This window comes from Rousettus aegyptiacus, unplaced genomic scaffold (genome assembly GCF_014176215.1).
Source record: "Rousettus aegyptiacus isolate mRouAeg1 unplaced genomic scaffold, mRouAeg1.p scaffold_m13_p_13, whole genome shotgun sequence".
NCBI classification, from domain to species: domain Eukaryota; kingdom Metazoa; phylum Chordata; class Mammalia; order Chiroptera; family Pteropodidae; genus Rousettus; species Rousettus aegyptiacus.
Genome location: NW_023416288.1, coordinates 59,395,761 through 59,417,476, shown reverse-complemented (window position 1 = coordinate 59,417,476; position 21,716 = coordinate 59,395,761). Strand labels below are relative to the sequence as shown.

The following is a 21,716-nucleotide window of genomic DNA, read 5'->3' as shown; positions in this document are numbered from 1 at the left end:
TCATTCTTTCAGGTCAATGGGTGTACTTTCGAAGATAGCACTCCTTGATTGTTCTGCTTGGGGCATAATTGATCAGTATCAAGTTCACAGTTTATTCTACATCTGACTTGTTAATTTAACTCAGTGTGCTAATTTTATATGCAGCACTTGTTCATATCTCAGGGCTCAGTATCTAACATATATATTAAACTGTCAGAGGCTGGCAACAGAAGAATGAATGGTTTGTAATTTGCTCATCTGATCCATTATAACTAATATCTGTAGCTTTTGAATCAAATAAAATACATTGTGATTATTATTCTTTCACTGATCATTTATTTAGTATTATTTAAGATTAAAATTTACGAAAATAATTTCCCATAAAATCCCCATTTAGAAGCCCTAGCCTTTGTATAGCTTTTATGGTCTCTGCACAGCACATATCTCTTTTACCCAATTTTGGGGCACTCAGATGAGATTTTAGGTATTCTTGAACCAAGAAAAGTAATTTTGCTAGCTTTATTAAAATACTTTCCACTGTTGTGACACATTCATATGGAAAAAGGTAATATGTATTAACATCAAAATATGAAAAGCCGATGAATATTTTACCTATACATCTAAACACCAAAAGATAAGCATATAAAATAAAATACCTAGAAAATAGAAATTTTTATTTTTTATTTAACATAGCTTTTGAGCAGGTGATCGCATTGTGCACTCAAGTTGGTTTATATATGTTTAGCAGTCCTAAATCATTTAGAAAGTCACAAAAGTCACATTTGCTTTTTAAAGATATAGCTTTCTGACAGTATAACACGTTTTGTTTATTCAATCAGTTGAGGCATCTCAGCCTTAACAAACTTTAGAGGATGCTACTTAGTATACATATGAGACACTTGTATGAAGACTGGTGATAGCTCAGAAAAGATGTCTCTAGATGTCATATCATTCTTCTGCCCTTTGACAGTAGTATTTTACAAATGAAAGAGAAAGTATTCATCCTTCATAATGATTAAAATTAATTCCTTTATAAATTTTTTAAAGCGTCAGTTTTAGTACACTCTTTTAACTTTGTAAATGATGCACAAGTTATGGTTTAACATTACTGTATGTAAACTTGATATGCTTATTAAGACAAATAATTTTAATACAAAATTACTATATTCTTATTTAACTTTCAATTTTAAGAATTGGCAACTAAAAAACACCAAATTACTCTAATTTTTAAAATAATTTGGTTTGATGAAGTAAAATGATTTTGCATAATATGGGAAAAATTTGTGGGTTCTAAATTATAAGAAATGGAGAAGAAAGAACATTAGAAGTGACCACATAAAAATAAAATGAAAGGACTTTGATTCCTGGCAAGGTTGAAAACTAAAAAGTCTGGAAAATTTCCCAGGACAAAGCAGTTAGAAATGCTAGATATAATGCAATAAACTTCCTTTTAGATGGATTTGCTGACCTTGTTAGAGAATAAGAGGTCTCCTAGGGATGAAAACAAAAACTAAAAACCAGAGCAGTAAACTGATACTGATATCGTAGCTACCTTGGGGGCATTTGTCATTCTCAGTAACCAAGAGGTTTGAGTTTTAACAGCTGCATCACTACTGGAGACAGGACCTTGGGCCTGCACAGGAAGGAATTTAGAATTAAAACCACCATGTAAAGCATAGGAGTTTTGAAGTGTTTGTTACACCTTCATTAAAAGGGTAGAATAGAAAAAACTCACTCATCGGCAAAGGGAGATGACAAGAAAATCTGTCCTGGCAAAGCAAACAATTCTTCCCCAGAGGAGCAGGCCCTCAATGTAAGTAAGTCTTCCTTGGTTCTTCCAATGGATAAAATTTCCTAAAACATGAGTCCATAACTCCTAGTAATATGTAACCGTGAGCTGGAGTGAAGCAGAAAAATGAGCAGGTAAATTAGTTTCCGATAACTTTAGAAGTGGAATTACAAATTGGTGAGTTTCAAGCCTTTAAAAAATGAAATTTTATCCAAAACAGAAAAGAGACCATTAAAAAAAAAAAAAAAAAAAAAGACGGCAGTCTTGAAAAAAGGACCAAATAGACTTCTAGGAATGAAAATTTTAATCCACATTGAGAATTGTTTATGGTTCAAACATCAGGTTACACACCTTCAAGAAAATTGACTACCTACTGGACAAATCCGAAGTAATTACTTAAAATGCAGTGCATAAAGACAAAAGAGTTAGAAAACGTGAAACAGAAGATATGTAGGATGCTATGGCAGTTTTCAAAAGGACCACAGATTTTTTGATACTACTGCTATCTTGAGACGTAGTCTCTGTCCTTGAAAGAGATCCAGTATCCCGAGGACGTGATGTTTTGAAGACTCCCAAACCACTTGGAGCGTGCGGCCCCAGCTTTTTTGGTGACTCCCTGTTATTTTGTTATCCCCAGCTGAGGTCCCAGGTGTCGTGGAACAAGCATAGTTCACCTCTGCTCTGCCCCATCACAATTCATGACCCACAGAATAGTAATGGTCATTATGCTTTGGAATGTTTTTGTTTGTTTGTTTGTTTGTTTGTTTTTTAACACAGAACTAGGTAATTGGAATAGATGGGATTAGATGTTCTAACATCCATTTAAAAGAAATCCCAAAAGATGATGATGGAAAGAGTAGGAAAGAGACAATATTTAAAGAAATAGAAATTGAGAAAATTTAGAATTGATAAATTACACAAATCCTTGGATCCCAGAAACATAATAAATCTCAGGCAGGAAAGATAGAAGGAACACATACCGAGATGCAGCAAAATAAAACGGTAGGACACCAAAGTCAAAGATAAGATGTTATAAGCAGGCAAAAGACATTAACAGCAGAAAAAAAAAATAGTTTACTTACCAACGAAGTACAACCTACATTAGTCAGTATAGTGAAAAACTAGAAATAGAATATCCTGACTGTTCATCTGAAGGATTGATAATGCTTTATGATATGTCGTAATGATAAAAAGCTACTCATACTATCCAGCATTAAAAAATAATTGATGGGAGCCGTGCATATACACATGCATCAATCTCCCAAATGTAATGTTTAGCAAAGAATATAGTATGATGGCATTCATTTAAAAGTTTAAAAATATGAAAAAGTGTACATATGTATGGATCTCTGTGTGTATCCTTTAGCAAGCCATGCATGCGTAAAATATAAAAACAATTTTGAATGATAGACAGTAAAGTCCGTATAATGGTTACTTCCGGGGGTGGGAGTGGAGAAGGAAAAGGAATGTAATTAGTAAGGACTGCACTTAAGTCTTTAACTCTGTAATGTTTAACGAACAGGTGTTAAGAGGAAGCTGTGGACATTTCCTTGAAGGAAATAGTCTGAAAGAATTTAGAGGCTAGAGATAAAGTGATTCCCATCTGTCTTTTATTTTGAATGTATAGTTTAACACATTGGAAAAAGATCAAAACAGGTGGGACGAAGTCAGTTTTGCTTGACTGGGAGATTTTGAGCCTTGGCGGTGGGGCCACTTGGAGTGGAGGGGGCAAAGTAGTGAAATAGATATGAAACCTTATGGCTAAAGTCTGAGAATTGTTATGAATGGTATATGTTGCTTGAAAATGAGGAAGGTGGACTCTGAGCTTTTATAGTATTGGTGAATACCATTGAAAATTCTTTATATTCTTAAAATCTTTTGATCTTCTGAGTATCTATAGTAACGAATAGTCTGCCACATTTTATTGAAGATGACTACTTGTCATTTCTCGGACACCCGGCATTCAGTCTGATTTGTCAACAATAAATGAAGTCCTCGTGAGTGTAAATGGGACAGGAGGGAATGTATGTGGGGGTGAGGAGGAGAGAAGAAAGACAGGTGGGACACGAAGTCGTTCCTGATTATAAATTTGCTAAGACTGGTGGTTGCAAGGCCGCTACTACCATCTTTATTCTTCTCGCTAACGGTAGTTTGGTCAAATGGATATGACTGAATCTAGGAGACGACAGTGACTTGGAGATCGAGCTCAGTTTTAAAATCCACTGGTAAAATTTTTGCTCAGTTTTCGTGGTTGGATCTTTTCTTAGCAAGGAATGCTCACTTAGATAATTACAGGTTATGGCACGTACGTGATGTGCTTGGGAGTTATTTTAAAAACGCAAGGGAAACACAGGAACGGTAGTAAACGTAAAACTGTACAGAAGGGGGCAACAGAGTGTGAATGATACTCTTCCAGTAAATGATTCACTTTCATACTTGTTTTTCCTACTTGTAGTTTCATTTTCTCATTTTCTCACAATTCAGGGTTTTTTTTTTTTAATTTAATTTACACATCATGGCATTTCTAGTCTTTCTCTACATCATGATCCTTTAGTTGCTCTTTTCTCCGTTAACTACCTCATTTCAATTTCAGCTTTCTGAAAGTAAGACTATAATCTTGACTTCTAGCCAGCCTTTGGATTGGCTGCCATTGGATTAGATGTCTGTTGTTGGTCCATTTACCTCCAGCTTGGTGGGATGGAATCATGCCGTAGACAAGTTCTCTGTCTCACCCCACCTACAGGGACTGTGTGTGGAACAGGTGTACTCAGTGATTGTGTTAGTTACTTGATCTAATTAATATATCTAACTATGTACAGTAATCAGAGTATGATTTCCATTTAATCACCTAGCACAAACTGAGACTTGACTGGGCTGCTACAGTATTGATTAATCCGTAGGCAAAGAATAGTTATGCTTTGGGGTGGTACTAAGTTTAACAATTGACTTCCTCTGCTTACTGTTCCATGTATTTTGAGTTCTAAATTTCTGTATTAATTAATGTTTGCTGCTTTCTCTGTTGCTTCATAATGTTTCTTCCCCACAGCTCAGGACCTATTAATACAAATGCTAACCTTTCTTTCTCAAACCTAGTTAAATCCTTCAATCTGGCCTTAAAATATATTCAAGCAATTATTCATTATTTTAGCATAACTACTTATCAGTTGCCATTAAATGTGACTTAAAACAACCTGTTGGATAAAGGTATTTATTTAACATAAATGTTTGCATTAAATCTTTAAATGCTAGTATTGTAAATCTGTCAAACTGTACATATATACATATGTAAAATTTAATTTTAAAAGTAGGCTTAGAGGATATCGTTCTTGGTCTAAAGTATAACTGTTTAGCATCACTTTATGTGCCATTGAACTCAGAGTTAGAATCATAATTTAGATATGTTATAATGCAATAGAAATGTCCTGAGGTCATTGCATAATTTTATAGGGATCTTCACCAAAACCAGGAAGAAGGTAGTACATTTTATATCATAATTAAGAGCTGGTCTTTTTGTGAAACCAGCTGAAAATAGAATCCTACATATAGGCACACTGTGTATAGAACTGGCATTATATTACGTCATTGTCTACTTGCATTTTTTCTTTGATCAGTGTGTATATTTAATTAAATAGAATGAAGTCTTCCACGAAATGAAACTATGTATTGGAAAAAGTGGCAGCAGTTAAACAATGCCTTACAGCTTTTTCCTTTGAGTCCCAGTGGATTAGTGATTTTACTTTACATCAGAATGATAGTGTCGTGATGATTATTGCTCTGTTGGGACTGATAAGAAAAGAAATGGTGCCCAATTTTGTTAGTCACTAGTATTCTCTGTTATAAACAGTACGAGTAGCTCTGGAACTAAAAGAACATGTCCTGAATATTTTTTCTTCAGCAAGTAAATTATCTTTCAGGATTAGTAAAAATGTAGTTTGTCGGCATTAGAAAAATAAAACCTACAAATATAATTTAGCTCTCTGTCATTCGAAACATCTCAGAAGTCATAGCTTCATGATCCAAGTCCATTTTTCTTTGTCAAGAGATGCTTCATTGGTTCCTGTGTGAATGTTTTGACATTTATATTACACTCTGAATACTTGAGAAATGAAAGAACGCCAGGTCCTTCCCAAAGAAGAAAAAGCTAAAGGAGTTCATCACCCCCAAACCAGTATCGCAAGAACTGTTAAAGGCACTTCTTTAAGAAGAAGAAAAAAATAAATAAATAAGAATAGTGAAGTGGCAGTAACTACATATCTTTCAACAATTACTTTAAATGTAAATGGATTAAATACTCCAATCAAAAGACAAAGGGTAGCTGAATGAATAAGAAAGCAAGACCCTTATATCTGCTGCCTGAAAGAGAATCACTTCAGGTAGAAAGATACACGCAAACCGGAAGTAAAGGAATAGAAAAGGGTATTTCATGAAAATGAAAACAAACAAAAATGGGGTAGCAACACTTATACCAGATAAAATAGACTTTAAAACAGAAGCGATAACAAGAGACAAAGAACCCCGTAATCCCTTTTCTGGTATTTATCCGAAGAAACTCAAAACACTACTTTGAAGAGACATGTACATCCATCCATATGTTCATTGCAGTATTAGTGACAATAGGCAAGATATAGAACCAATCTAAGTGTCCATCAATAGATGAATGGATGAAGAAGAAGTGCCACATATATACAATGTAATATTGCTCAGCCATAACAAAGAATGTGCTACATATATACAATCCAATATTAGCCATAAAAAAGGATGAAATCTTGCCATCTGCAACTGAACAACCAAAGTAACTCCATCTTAAGCACAGGCCAGTTTCCCGAAAAGCCGCAGATAACGAGACGATCACCCCACCCTAGACTCAGCCAATCAGAGCGACTATGGAAAGTGACTCTCCAAATTCCCCGCCTTGTTCCTTGGCGCCATCACCCAGCCAATCCTGCTAAGCGACAAGCTCGTTGTACCAATCCTGTAACGCCAAGACATCACTCCCCATGCTTACGATTTTTCCCTTCAAATACCCCTGAAGCCCCAAGTTCGGGACCGCCTCCTACTCACTGCTGCGTTGGTGTGCGGACCGCAGTCCAGACTCGAGTCTGAAATACACTCCCTCTTGCTCTTGCATGGGTGTCGGCTTCTTGGTGGTTCGTGGAGATCCGAGTCGGGGCATAACACAACAACATGGATGGACCTAGAGGCTGTTATGCTAAGTGAAATAAGTCGAACAGAAAAAGACACTTATATGTGAAATCTAAACATACCATACAGAAACAGACCCATCGATACTGAGAACATTTCGATGACTGTCACGTGGGTGGGGGGTTAGGGAGATGGGTGAAAAAGGTGAAGGGATTAAGAGGTACAGATTTGTAGGTACAAAATAGTCATGGGGATAGATGTAAAGTATAGCATAGGGAATATAGTTAATATTGTAATAAATATGTATGGTGCCAGATGGGTACTAGATTTATCGGGGTGATGACTTTGTAAGTTATATAAATGTCTAATCACTATGTTGTACACTTGAAACTGGTATAATATTGTATGTCAACTGTCATAGAAAAATAAAAACTTATTTAAAACAATAAAGGATGCCATTTTGGGGGGAGGGGAATTAAGCAATGATATTTCCTCTGCCAGTGAAGCATTCATTCGCAATACTCTGTACACACTGAAATTGTTCAAATACCCTCTTTCCTTACATATTTTGTTATATTACTATTTACATAGTTTCTTCTATATGCAATTTAAGATGGCTTCTAAAAATACAACTAAGTAAGCTACACTACTGATATATGAGAGATAGGAAACTAAAGGAAACCATGGCTCAGAAAGTTAGAACCAGTTGTAGTTAGTCCGCTGGTCAGAGGTGGGCAGTGAATGTGTTGAGATGCTCATCTACAGCAGCAGCAGATCCTCAAATAACGTCTATTTGTCCAATATCATAACGTCCATGAGATGCTCTAAGAACTTAACTTTTGTTTATATCAATTAGCTTATAGTAAAATTGATTTTGTTATACATTGTTTTGCTTAAAAGTCACAGAACCTGTTGATGACGTTAAATGAGAACTTACTGTATTTCCCTCATGTGATTCCTTATATCCATAATATAAAAGTAACTATTCCAGAGAATGAAATATCTCCTAGAGCTTCTCTTGGAAATAATACTTTGTATGTAATATAATGAGTAGTGTCTTTAACAATCCAAGTAAATGCAATACAACAGAATAAATAGAATACTAATAATATTTACTGAGTATCTTCCGTATGCCAGAAACAACTAGTGGATTCAAGAGTCAACATTTTACCCTGTCCTCAGCTCTTTACTGAAGAATTGAACCTCTTTGCAGCTAAATGATCAGTCTCGAGAGTTATTGCTGTTATCATTATTTAATGGCTGGGCAAACCCAAGCCATTAACAGCTCAAATAAGTCTGTGTTGATAGTGACAGCAGCTTTTCCAGTCATTGTCATCAATGATGTGCATTAAGTTGTCTCAGCATTTTAAAAGTTTGAAATGCAGTTGTACAGGTTATCAAATTATGCTTATCCGGACAGTTATGTTGCATGGATCAAAGCCTATTATAGTAAAAGCCAAAGGGCTGTCCAAATTCATTTCTTATATTGCAATGTTACAGTTAGGGATTGCTTGAAATAATATTGTCTTATGAAGATTAGCATAGAAATATAGGTCAAGTACTCTTCATGTTTCAGAGGTTATTTGTAGTTTCTCAAGTCATTAAAAAAATAAAATATACTACTGACCGAGCAGTACTTAAAGTGTGGCATTACAAATGTAAAACGAATTCATATTTCCCCTTTAGTTCTGGTCTCTTTGTAACCTTTGGGTTTTTTGCTGTTGCTGCTGACATTGAAGTAATATCATCTATTGATTTTTTGAAATTATTTACTTTAGAGCTGCACATTAATCCCATTCACTGTTTTTTTTTTTACTGTTTCAATTGTTGTATTTATTTATCACAGTTTTATTTAAATTTATTTAATTTGTTGATGTGTCATACTCCTTTATTAGACTCTGAAGGCAAAAAGTCTTATTTGTCAGTGCCTGTGCCTGAAACATTATTAGTGTAGGCTTTTTTTTTTCCTTAATAATATTACCAATGGCTCCATCAATCGTATGCAATGTATTCACTTAATAAACATTTACTGAGCACAAGCTTCATGTTAGGACTGCTCTCTGCTTAGAACAAATTTCCTAAAGCAGATTTCTAGAATTGGCTGCTTCAGAATTACTTACAAGACTTTAAAACTAGTTCCCATTCCTTGGCTCCATCCTTGGTGATCCTGATACTATAGATTAAAGCCTGGGGCATGGAAGTTATTATTTTTTTTTTTTTTAAAGCTTCCATGATAATTCTAATGTTCCCTCAGGGTTAAGAGATAAAGATATCCTTTCCCTAGACTGGTTTGTCTTTTTCTGTATCTTTTATTATTATCATCTTTGTTTCTATTATTCTTTATCTCGGTTTCCCTTCTTGAAACAAACTGGAAATAAAATGGGGAGGTGAAGTAGCTTATTTTAAAGCTTAAAGAAGGAGAAGGCACTTTATCCCAGATTATCTCATTTAACTCCCATAATACTCCTCTGAAGTCAATGTTATTCCTTTTTTTCCCATAGAACCTTGAAGGTTATAAAAAACAACACAAGGCTACACATCTAGTTAATAGTACAGAGTGGTTCAGAACCTAGAGTCCTGGAACTCAGGAGTCCATGTTCTTTTCCCTTTTTATAACCAGCTGTATCAGAAAACTGAAATGAATTGTTTTTAAAACATATTCTGCTAACTGCATATGTGGTCTGTCGTAATAACAAAGGAAAAAATGCAAGTAAGTTGAATGCTTCTCAAAAAAGGTGAAATGCTCAATGAAAAACAGATCACTTTTATATTTTTGCCCTTAATTTTATTTTTTTCACTTGCCCTGTTTATCATTTCCTCGCCATTAAAAAAAAAAAAAAAGCCTTAGGCTATTTTTTAAATTGCATATAGTTTTAAGTAGTGGTTTCACTTTTGAGGTGAGACTATTAATCTTAAAGGAGATGCACAGGATATTGTACACCTTTTGTTTTTAGCACTACAGACTATATATCTCTTAAACTATTGACAATAACTACCAACATCAGTGGGCATGTTACTCTGTACCAGGATGTAATGTCCCGTTTTTTTCCTTATATCAAGTATGTTGGTCATTGTTTTTTTCTGTTGATGATTTTTGAGGCCATGTATTGAGATTTTGCATAGAATGTTAACGTTTAGAGGCTGATGGTTGATTTATTTGTTGGTTGCCATAATAATAAGTAAGTTGTTACAAGTAGGCATGTGCTTACCAGTTCTATGCCATGCATGTATTATTTCTTATAAAACTGCACTAATCCGAGGTTGCTTTTTAAAAGTATTATTGTTTAATATCAGCATTCATCTTTCTGAGAACCACACTGATAGGTATGATATAAATATTTGCAAGTTTGAAATTAGAACACACATTCAAGAGGCTAGTGTGAAATCTATTTGTAAATAGGGATATATTGACATCTAGACTGTTAAGGGATTCATTTTATTAAACTCTTCCCTCTGTTTGGGATGCCCTTCACCTTGAGCCCCTCAAACGAATTGATATTCATCCGCAATCCTCTCCTCAGAGGAGCTTTCCCTGCCTGACCTTAAAATGGCTGACTCAGCATTTATCCCTCTAACAGCTCCCTGTAGTGATTTCTTTAAGTGTATGTCTTCTCAACTAAATGTGAGCTCCTTCATGTAAGGACCACCTCTGGGAGCTCCAGCAGAGTCTACAAACATTGCACATTCACTCAATGTTTGATTTTTTATTTAAGGAATAAAGTTTATTATTCACCATTGCAATAGGAAATGTAATAGAGCAATTGATTTTGCATTATATATTTGTGTTCTGTGACTCTTATTTTTAGGAAAACTGAGATTCAAGGTAGCTAGATTGCTTGCAGAATGTTCCTTAAATTTAGTCCGACACTATATTTGTCTTTCAATCCTATATATTTTTTAATAATCCAGAAGTTGCTAAACAGGACACCGTACCCCACGAAATTTAACTGGGTTCATGGCCAGTCAGAGAGATGATGGAATTTGGCGGGGGTGGAGGGGGGAACCCTTGGTTAAATCAAATCTAATAGATTTTTTTACTTAAGGATGTTTCCAAACTATAATGTGCTAAAGTGATTGATACAATATGCAGTATTTTCCAGTTAAAGGTTAACAGAACCTCCTCTCTAAAATTACTCTTATCTTCTCTAGAGAGACTAGTTTTTTGAAAGATAATGGTTTAGAAAGATATCAATTCAAATTCTATATATCAAAAGTCGTCTTGACTTTGTATGTGAACAAAAGAAATTGAAAGATATTGGTCGTGGTCTTTTTCCTTGCATTTGTCTCTGATTTGCTCTATGAGTTTGGACAAATTCCGAAATCACAGGATATTGTTCCATTTATTCATTAGTAAGAGGCTGAGGAGACACATGGTCACATACTCAACCTTTGAATTCATGATTTTGAGTTTATAGCCATTGTTTTGCTAGTAGGTCCTGGTTGAAATCTATATGTCAGACTATATTATAACAAACAACCATAGACAATTAACATTCACTTATTTTACTGAATTTGTTTTATTGCCTGGTCGGCTTGGTACTTGTTTGCAGTATGGAGACTGCAGTATCTAATATGGTCCAAGCAACAATTGCAGGGACTGCTCTCTGTTGCAGTTTGTTAGTTAATAAAGGGGAAAAAAAGAGCCTGTCTCTGATATTAAATATTAATAGTATCTGTTGTAGGAAAATTCAAGTTGCTCAAATTCGAATCCTAAGCTTAATAAGAATTAAAGTTTAATTGCAAGAGGGCAGTTAGAGGTAGTTATACTGTCATTTGAGAAGGAAACCTTAGAAAGCTCATAAAGACGGATTTGGGGAGAGAATCTGGAGCACTAGTTGTAAGGAGAAAGAACCCATCAGTGTCCAGGATAATCAGTGCAAGGCAGTACTCATGCTGTCACTGTTGGAATTGGTAATGGTAAAGGGACAATTAAGTTTTAATATTTTCCCCAAGGGAAGAAGTAGCTTAATTTGGTTAAATGCAGTCTGAGGGGGGAAAAAAATCCACACAAAATAAATATTTTGAATACAAGAATGAGAACAGTGGGCCTATCTGAATAAGAAAGCACAGGGGGCACTCTAGATGTGAACTGGTCTAGAAGCAGTGTGACTGAGGACACCAGCCTTTACCATTGTCTGGCTTTGTGGCTTAGGACTTGAGAGGAAACAGAAGGTCATACCGAATATGACTAATTCTATGGTTCTGAGATAGGAATGTAAAATAAAGACAAGTAAATGATCTTTGCAATTGGTTTTTGAGTTGACATGTTAGAAACATGATCATGAGAGACTGATTTTTTTTAAGTGAATATTCCAGATTTGATCATCTAATTGAATTTTATTCCTGAAAATACTTAAGAATTTTTAAATATATAAAAATGCTGCCATTGTTTTAAACATTAAAAATAATATATTTCTTTGGAATTACTTTGGAGAAAAGTCAAAGACCTAGTGATTAAGTATACTTGCTTTATATATTTTTAATGTATTTTATATATACATATATATTTTTTATGTGTGTGTATATGTATACTCACATGTACACATTTTAAATATCAAGTGATAGTCCCTAATTTGTTTCCTTCTTCATTAGATTGAGGTTTGAATGATTTTAAATGGTCAGAAAATATTCAGCACACAAAGAAAGATGTTAACATTGAAATTTTTTTCAGGGAAGTTCCTAAAGTGGAATTCTAGAATATTTTTTACAGTGGCAGCAGCTCTGAAGTAAATATCTAGCATCCATAGACAAGTATTTTGGAGAGATTAATTCTAATTCGGACGTGTACATTCTCATATGTTTATTAAGAATAGGAATTATCTTATAGCATATTCTTACCTGGTGAAATAAACAGAAGGACCAGGTAAGCAGCACATTTGAGAATCAAAATGCAGAGATGTATGTCAGCGAAAATAAATAATATATTGAATTTGCAAGTGGTATTCTACCAAAGGATTAAAAACACCTAGAGAGTCTTTAATTCTCCAAGTTGAATTTCTCCCTGAGTCATCAAAAGTAAAATGTAGTTCTAGACTTTAGAAATATTTCTTTATCTGAATAGCTCTTAAACATCCTCAAAAAGATCTATGCAGTGTATAATAGAATTGCATAATTCACAATCCGTGATTGTGTAATCCACATTGGAGCTGAGGTGAAGCATGATACTACTTTAAAGCTTTTAATGAAGGAGAATATTAACACAATTAAACAAGATCAACAAAATCAAAAGCGAAAGATCAAACCATTTTTAGGCACTGTTAAAGAGCTTGCTTCCACTGAGGTTTTGCTGTGCCGATTATGGATCATTTTTATTTGTGTATTAATTTATACTTTCTACTACACAGCATTTATCTAGAAGTGCCATTGTATTTATAACTTTAGAAATGATCAGACTTAATTTTAAATAAAAATGTAGTATTCACTTGGCCTTTCTACTACTGTGTGAATGGACTTCCCTCCTAACTAGTTTGAATTAATGTCACTTTTATTATGTATGATAAATACCATTAGGTATGTACGCATGTGTCAATCTCTGTGTGTGAAAAACTGTGTGTCTTTTTATTGTATTAGTTCTGTTTGCCTCAATATAATTATTCTTATGAAAACACTTCAACGATTTCAGGCATGGTACCTTTCTTCTACTTTATGGAAATTTACAAACTCAGTAATCAATCAGAAAAGCATTTTTCAAAGATGATAGACACACACATATTTGTATTTGTATTTACATTCACATTTATCTGACGTACAGACTCTTAACATTAGACACATCTTTTAGTTTATTAATAAATGTACAGATCATCACTCTCCAAAAGAAATAGAAACCACAAATGTAAATTTTTCAATAGAAAAATGTGCCACATTAAAAAAGTATAAACAGATGAAATAAATTTTAATCAAATATTTTACTTTACCTAATACATTCAAAATATCATTTCAATCTGTAATTAATATAAAAGTTATTAATGAGATATTTTACATTCTTCTTTTCATACTGAATCTTAGACACTCAATGAGCATTTGATGGTTAGAGCATACCTTAATTTAGACTAGCCATATTTGAAGCACTTAATAGCCAGCTACAAGTGGCTCGTGGCTACCTTACTGGCGTTACATATAGGTTTAATGTGATTTCAAATTCATTTATTTATGACTTAAGTGCTGTTGTTTTAATCCACTTGTTTATGACAAAGGCAAAAAACGTTGCTTTGGCGTAAGCATGAAGTAAGTTGTGTCAGGATGGCATCATTCCACGTTGGTTATCCTCAGCAATCACTTCAGTGAGAAGGCTCATTAAAACAGGCAGAGAAGCAACTGTGCAAAGGGACGTTTACTCTGTGAATACTGAGGATTCATGAGGCCTGTTCGAGAGTTTCAGTTTGGGTGAGGTGACTGTTAACCTCAAAACTCTAAGACCCCTGGGACATTAGGTCCTGCCTTGCTAAGGGCTGCTGTCTTGTGGGCAGTGGGGAACAGCAGCCTAGCGGCCCAGCAGAGTCAGCCCGCGTGCCAACACCAGTGTCTTTGTTCCCTAGCAGTGCGCTCTTGGCGACAGGGGATTCTTATTTTTTCACTGGCAGCTGGAAAGTGACTCCTGGCATCCCTCTCTCTCCTGAGAGCCTCCTCCTGTAAAAAACTACACCTCCTATTAAATTTGGACTTTATTTTTCATCTCCCCTTGCTAGAATGGTATGATTAATCTGTCATTTGCTTTGAGTATGTTATTTTTTTTTTTATCTGGTTTATTAAGAGATACTGTCCCATACGTGATTGGCTTGTGAAATTATTATAAATTCCCACAGCGAACCTGGGCTAAAGAAATTGCTGGCAAAGACATATTCAATTTCTGGAGCATAATTTTGCTTCCTCCCCCAAAACAAAAGCGAAACAATCAGCCAGTGCAGGGATAGACGCTCGTCATTATGTGTACCGGTGTGATCTTTGAGGAGGGTGGGGGCTGGCAAAATAATGAAATAAGGATAGAATCATAGATCGTTTCACAGCTTCTTCAGTAATCACCGCTTATTTACTATAGAAAGTTTAAAAAAAAAAAACACCAATAGAAAAAAGAAATAAAAGAACAGCTTTCTAAATATCCGTGGACACAAAGAATATCTGCCTAAAGAGCTGCCCCAATTTTTCTTTGTTTGCTGACAGAAGCAACAGTTTTCACATTCAGAATGGGGATTAGAACCACAGAAATGTCCAGTCCTTGCTGGTTCCCTGTCAGGCTGGAAAGGAAAGGAAGCCTGCCCGCCTGCCTGCGCCGGGGCCTGCCTCAGCCCCGCTAGCCAGCAGCTCTCCTTCACTCCTGGAGTGCAGGGCTGGGACCAAAGCTACTCTGAGGGGCCGTGCAGAGTGCTCTGAGTCATTTGCTTCTCAAAGGAGATTGCATGATGGAAGTTTCTGCTCCTGTAGACTCTCAGGCCCAATGAAATGACCGTGGGGACTGAGTACGAAGGCGGTGTCTTCATTCACTCTGCCTTCATAACAGAATACCACAGGTGGGGCTGGACGGGGTGGCTTAAACAACAGAAATTTATTTCTCACAGTCTGGAGGCTGGGAGTGGAAGGTCGGGGTGCCGGGAGGGTGTCTGGTGATTTGCAGGTAGCTGCCTCCTTGCTGTATCTTCACACAGCCAAGAGAGATCTTCTCTGTCGCGACCCTTCTTTTCAGGGCACTAATCCAATTCATGAGGGCTCCACCTTCAGGACCTAATTATCTTCCAAATTCCCTGGTTCCCGATACCAGCACAGCGGGGGTTATTAGGACCTCACCATATGAATTTGGGGGTGCTCAAGCATTCAGTCCATAGCACTTGGGAAGAAGCACAGCAGAAACAGCACAGACAATAGGCTGCACATTGCAGGTTGAGGGAGCCCTGGGGGATGAGCTCCTCTCCTCTGCGCCAGATCTTTTGGGTGCTTCCCCGTTTCCCCTCTCGCTCCCAGCCCAGAGTCAGCTGTGGCTCATGTAGTGTATGGGGACGACACTCAGTAGTGAGATGACTAGGACGTGGAAATTGGTTGGGATGTAAATTGGTAGTTGCACATACACAATGCAGCAGCGTGAGACCTATCCTATAACTTCAGCTGTTTTTATTGTGCACAGAGACAAAGCGTATTCGAGGGAGAATGTCACTAATTTCTTTTCCTTTGTTTTGCTTTGACATGATTACATGATTGCCACTTTTTTTTTCTCTTCTTTTTTTTTTTTCCTCAAATAAATAACCCTAAATCAGATCCCCATGTCATGTTAGACTTGTAATAAAATTATGTCGGGCTTAATTTTAACAACTAAATTTAAAACAAAAAGAACAGAACAGAAAATGAAAAGCCATCACCCCTAGTCCATCAAACATTTTATAAAATGCGGGAGAGGAATAAATTAATCACTATAGGTAAAATGATTAAGAGGTGTAGGGTACAATATGCCACATTGTCCCCATATAACAAGAGCAATATAAAATAAACTGTCATTTCTTTTCTGACTTGTTCTGTCAGGGATTGAAGCATTTCAGTGCACAACCAGGAAAATAACAGGTTACTTTCACAACGGTAGAAGTTTAACGAATGCTCAGTCATTCACCTACATCATCACTGTTGTTGGTGAGAGCTTTACGACATGATATTGATGCCTTGCTTCTTTCTTATTGCCATATTCTTTTCAATCTGTCTGCAATGGGCCACTAAACATTTCAATTTGCTACCTGTAGAGCCAGATTGCAATACTCAGACTGAAATAAGAGAGAAATTGATTTAGTGAAACTCAAAGTAGAGAGAGTTTTGTGGCTATTTTTGTAGAAGGATGCACATACTGAAACCCACTGATAAGATACCCACGATCACTTTTGAGTGTCTCATAAAAGTACACGTTATTAAGCAATTCATGGATGTTTATAGGGAAAATAGACTCAGTTAGATACTGATAAGACCTCCTGCATTTTCAGCCACTTTCAGCCTGGGGTATACTTGCCTTTAAATACTTCTAAAATTGTGCTTGTTGGGTAGCTCTTACTGGAGCTTAGCTAGTGGAGAAGATAAAGTCCAGATTATTTTCTCGACTAATCAGACTGAGAGGAAAGGTTTTTATTCTTCAGGTAGGAGAGAGGTTTTTCTGTCTTCTGCAGTTTTAAGGAAAGGTAACATGAGGACAAGCTGACTCTGGAGGATTGAGGAGCTAAGAGATATCTTAGGTTAAAAATTGTACGTTAAAAGTTAACATAATTTAGAATATTAAACATACAGGTTTCTATATTTTGAGTGAACATAGTGGCTTTAAAAATTTTTTTTTGGTCTCATCCCTGCTCTTCTTTTGCATTTTTCTCTTCATTCCTAAGCTGCTACTTAGGGACCTTCTGTCCTAATTAACTGTGATGAATTGAAAGATGACTCCTTACCTCATCTGCATTTTGTATGTTTCACAAGACATTTTTTTTGTTTGTTTTCTCTTCACTGTTAAAGGCATTCAGAGGGATAGGAGGGGAGAAAAAGAAAGGGCTAGTGCACTATTGCCTCTAATTATTTAGTTTGTGAGGAAGGGATTTTTTATTACAGACACATGAAACCAGACAGTTTACTTCTCATGGTAACTCCTATTCTTACTCTGGAAAGCATATTTCTTCATAGGAAAGTTACTGTCAAACAGTCACTCCTGTTTAAATGGCAAGAACCAATTATAGGTGATGCAGAATCACTAAAGCAATTAGCTTTGCCTTGAATTATGTGGAAAGCATACCGCATTCCAGTAGTTTTTTCCTGCTTCTTAAAAATACAGAAAGGTCTTCAAAGACTATGTTTTACTACTGCCTTCAGAGAGGTTTGTTCTAGCATGAAACTTGTTAAATATTCTTTTTCTAGATGCATTCTATGCATTTATGCAGCAAATGTTTATTTAATACTATGTGGAGAGCACAGTAGAGTACTGGGGAGGCGAAACCGCCAAAAAGCTGACATGGTACTCTGCCTTCCAGGGGCTTTCAGTATGGTGGGGAAAAACTGAACAAGTAATGGGAAGGGCTTGATATAGAAACACCTGCCCATGGGAGAGACTCTGGCGGGAACACAGCCTATTTATAAGCATGGATTTAGGAAATTTCAAGAGAGGAGAGCGCTGCTTGAGAAGGTTTCCAGAGTAAGTATGCACTTTTCACATCTGGCCTTGCCTATTGGACTTGAAGGCTTAAAATGATTTTTAATATAGATCTGCTCTCCTGCCGTGAATTATAAAAGGGAAAATACTCTCAAAATTGCTCTTTGCTTCTAGAGTATTTTCGTAATTAAAGAGCACTTACTCGTTTTACATTAGTTTTAGAGAATCTGCAACTGGCGATAATTCACACCAGCTCTATGTTCCTTAGACTAAGATATAAACAAAGAAATAAGAAATTATATTTTTCATTCATTAAGTTTTTTTAAAAGAAGATCTTTATAGCGAGTGAGCCCATTTGATATTTCCCATAGATTCAGGTTTAGTTCTTAGGAAAGTGAGGGAGGAAGAAAAGGAGAGCAAAGATGACCTGTTATCACCGAAAGGTCCCCTGCTCGCTCCTAGCCTCTCAGGTGGCTCCTGCCAAAGAATGAAATCAGTAAAATGGCCTCTGTGTGTGTAATGCAAGGTTAATAACTGGTGCACGAATGTGTGGTCATTAAGTGAGCTTTATAATTTTATTAATGATAGGAATCATCTCCATTTAAATTAGTATTCATTTAATATCTAAAGACTTGGTGTATTTCTCCATTCAGTTGTAGAAGTTCGTTCTTCTTTAGTCCGGTGTGTTCGTCAAGGCCCTGCCGAGATGTGACTGTTCTGCCTGTGTGACCCTCCTTCTTCCCCACTCCTGTCTGCGAAGCTCTCCATGTGCTCCCTTCTCTACCCCGTGGTGCTCTATAAATTTTATTACAATGCACTATCCATATTTATCTTACTTCTGGATCAGGAGTTCCTAGTGCCAGAATAGTATCTTCGTAAACCCGATACCCAACACAGTGCTCGGCATATATACCAAATGAGTGGATGAAATGTGGCCTTCTGAAGAACAAAGCCAATTTACCTGTATACATGCACGTACGGCCAGCAAATACGCATTAACTGGGCCAGTTGAAGGTACTGAATTTACAGGGCCTCTCCTCTGCTTTTGGGAAGCTTACAGTGCCATTAGAATCAAAATGCATTTTCATGAAAAAGATGTCTTAACTAATGTTATATAGATATAGTATAGATATAGATAAATAAAATATACACACACTGATTTTATATTTTATATATATTATATATTTTGTATATAACATATGTTTTATACATATTATATATATATGAAATCAGTGTGTGCATATATATGTGTGTGTGTGTGTATCTCTCTTTCTCTCTCTCTCAAAGATGTGCTTTGTTCAAAGGCCAAAGGATCACTCTTCACTAAGGAAAAGAAAATCAGGGACTTCTTCACAGAAGAAATGGGACTTTAGTTCAACCTTAAGAGAGTGGGTAAAATTTATACCAAAACGTGGAGGTGGTTGTGCTTAGTAGGTACCATCTAGGTCTCTAGTCCTCAAGACCGACAGTACAGCGTCACTGAGCATGAGTTAAAGGATAAGTTTTACTGGAAAAAGGAACACTCACATGGCTAAATCAGCAAGAAGAAAGAAGGCACAGCTCCCTCCAATTCTCCCATCATCCCATCAGGAACGTACTAGGGTTTGAGCTCTGCTGAGCCTGCAGTGCGCATCTGAGTTCTCCTGTTATTCTGCCTAAGGGTAAGGCAAGAATGAGAAAGCGCGCTCGTAATTGGGGGACTTAGTGTGTTTAGAACCAAGCCATGCAGTTTGGTATCCCACCTGCCTACAGAAGTCGTCTGAGACTGGCAGCTGTCTAGTATCTGGATACCTGCAGAATCATGGGAAGTCTGTTTCCTCCTCCTAGGGAGTAAGCCACCAGTGCTGTGGAGGGCCGATCTGGGATACATCTCCTTCTGTGAGGAGAAAGGCGTTCACCTGCCCCAACTAGTTTGCTGTCCCAGCAACTCTGAATGAGCTCTAGGGGTCACCATCAGTTAATCCTGCTTATTGCTCTACAGTGGTTAAGAGTTTGGGCCCTGGAAGTAGACACCTCAATTCAAATTCCAGCTTGCATGCTTACTGGTTATGTGACCCTAGACCCTTAACCTCTTTGTAAGCCTCAGTATCCTGAAATGTGAAATGAAGATGGTAATTTACCCTTCATAGGATTGTAGTGAGGATTAAATAGAGTGGATGTTTAGCACATCTTAAATGTTCAGAGAACGTTAGCTGAAAAGGAAGAATAATGATTCTCCAAGAAAGATAATAGTTAAATAATTTGAAAAGGTATATACACACCTATGTTCATTGCAGCATTATTCACAATAACCGAGATATGGAAACAATTAGATGCCTGTCAGTGGATGAATGAATAAAGAAGATGTGATACATCTATACAATGGAATGCCTCTAAGTTGTTATAAAAAAAAAAAAAAAAGGTGAAATCCTGCCATTTTTGACAACACAGATGGCCCCTGAGGGTATTATACTATGTGAAATAAGACAGAGAAAGACAAATACCATATGATTTCACTCATATGTGGAATGTAAAAAAATGAAAACAAAACAAATGATGACAAAAAAAAAAAATCAACAAAAACACTTAGAGGCAGACAACAGGTTGATGGTTGTTACCAGAGGGGAAAAGGAATGACAGGAGGCTAAAATGGGTAAGGGGGGTCAACTGCCTGGTGATGGGTGGAAACTAGACTCTGGAGGTGAGCACGATGCAGTATATGCAGATGTTGGACTATAATGTTGCACACCTGAAACTTACACACTATTATAAACCAATCGTAGTGAAGAAAGAAAATACTTTAGGAAATAAGCAGATTAGCAATATTGAATTTTTTTTTAGTACTAAATTTGAGAAAGTATGTGCTAGTGTGAACTCTGAAATTTCAAGAAGGCAGTGAGTTTGCAGTATTTTCCAAAATTATTCGAGATTTTACTCTGTAGTGGAAATACAATTAACATTACCTAAAAATAGTGTCCCATGTGGCACAGTTTGATAAACATTTCTCTTTAGTAGTGCTTCGTATTTACTGTTATGAAATATAATACAAGGATTTTACTCATAAGAGAAATATGGTCACACTCAATTTTGTTTGCATCAAAAAAATCTGCAATAAATTTTCAAAAATACCATTTTGTGTCAAAAAGAAAAAAAGGAGTAGCGAGAATGTTTGTGTGGGAGCAGACATGTTCTGGGGATAGTAGATGTACCAGTCTTGTTGGAGTAAGGGCTCATTTGGGGAGATTGGACTAGATTTGTGGTCGGCCCTTAATGTAAGACTAAAGAATCATCCTCCAGTCAGTTTGGAGCCGTTGAAGATTTTCTTGTCAAGCCATGATATGTAGAGGAATTTTTTTGGAAAAATAATGTGGTGGTAGGCATTCAGGTATATAGAAAGTGAAAGGAATGGAAAGGTCACTTCTAACCTTTTAGGCTAGAAGTAATTTATTTTCCAGGAAGCCATAGATTTGAGTTGTTTGAACTTTCACTTCTATTCAGTCTGCCATTAGTCTCCATCCCGTTAGTTATAATCTTGGTCGTGGTACAGCTTCAGAGCTGTGTCTGTCTGCTGCTGTTCTTCAATGTTCGCATGAGGTTAGCTTTGTGAAAACTGTTTAAAAAGTAATTAAAATTACTTTAATAAGGCACAGTAACAAATAAAAGTATTATAAAACAACATATATACAAGAGGCATTTCTCCGGAGTGGATTTTGGTGATTTCTCATTAAATTGAAT

At 36.3% G+C, this 21,716-nt stretch overlaps 1 protein-coding gene across 2 annotated transcripts in view; it reads left to right on the top strand.

Moving 5' to 3' along the window:
• The window catches only part of EXOC4 (exocyst complex component 4), a 632,532-nt gene that overhangs the window by 327,990 nt on the left and 282,826 nt on the right, over nucleotides 1–21,716 (top strand). Inside the window, exon 11 of one of the 2 annotated variants that reach the window (XM_016148763.2) lies at nucleotides 13–2,043. The exons of the other annotated variant lie outside the window; for it this stretch is intronic. Within the exon in view, the coding sequence (XP_016004249.1) occupies nucleotides 13–106 (94 nt within the window). The 3' untranslated portion in view covers nucleotides 107–2,043. Of the gene's footprint in view, nucleotides 1–12; nucleotides 2,044–21,716 lie in introns of those variants that run through there. 2 annotated transcript variants of the gene reach the window in all.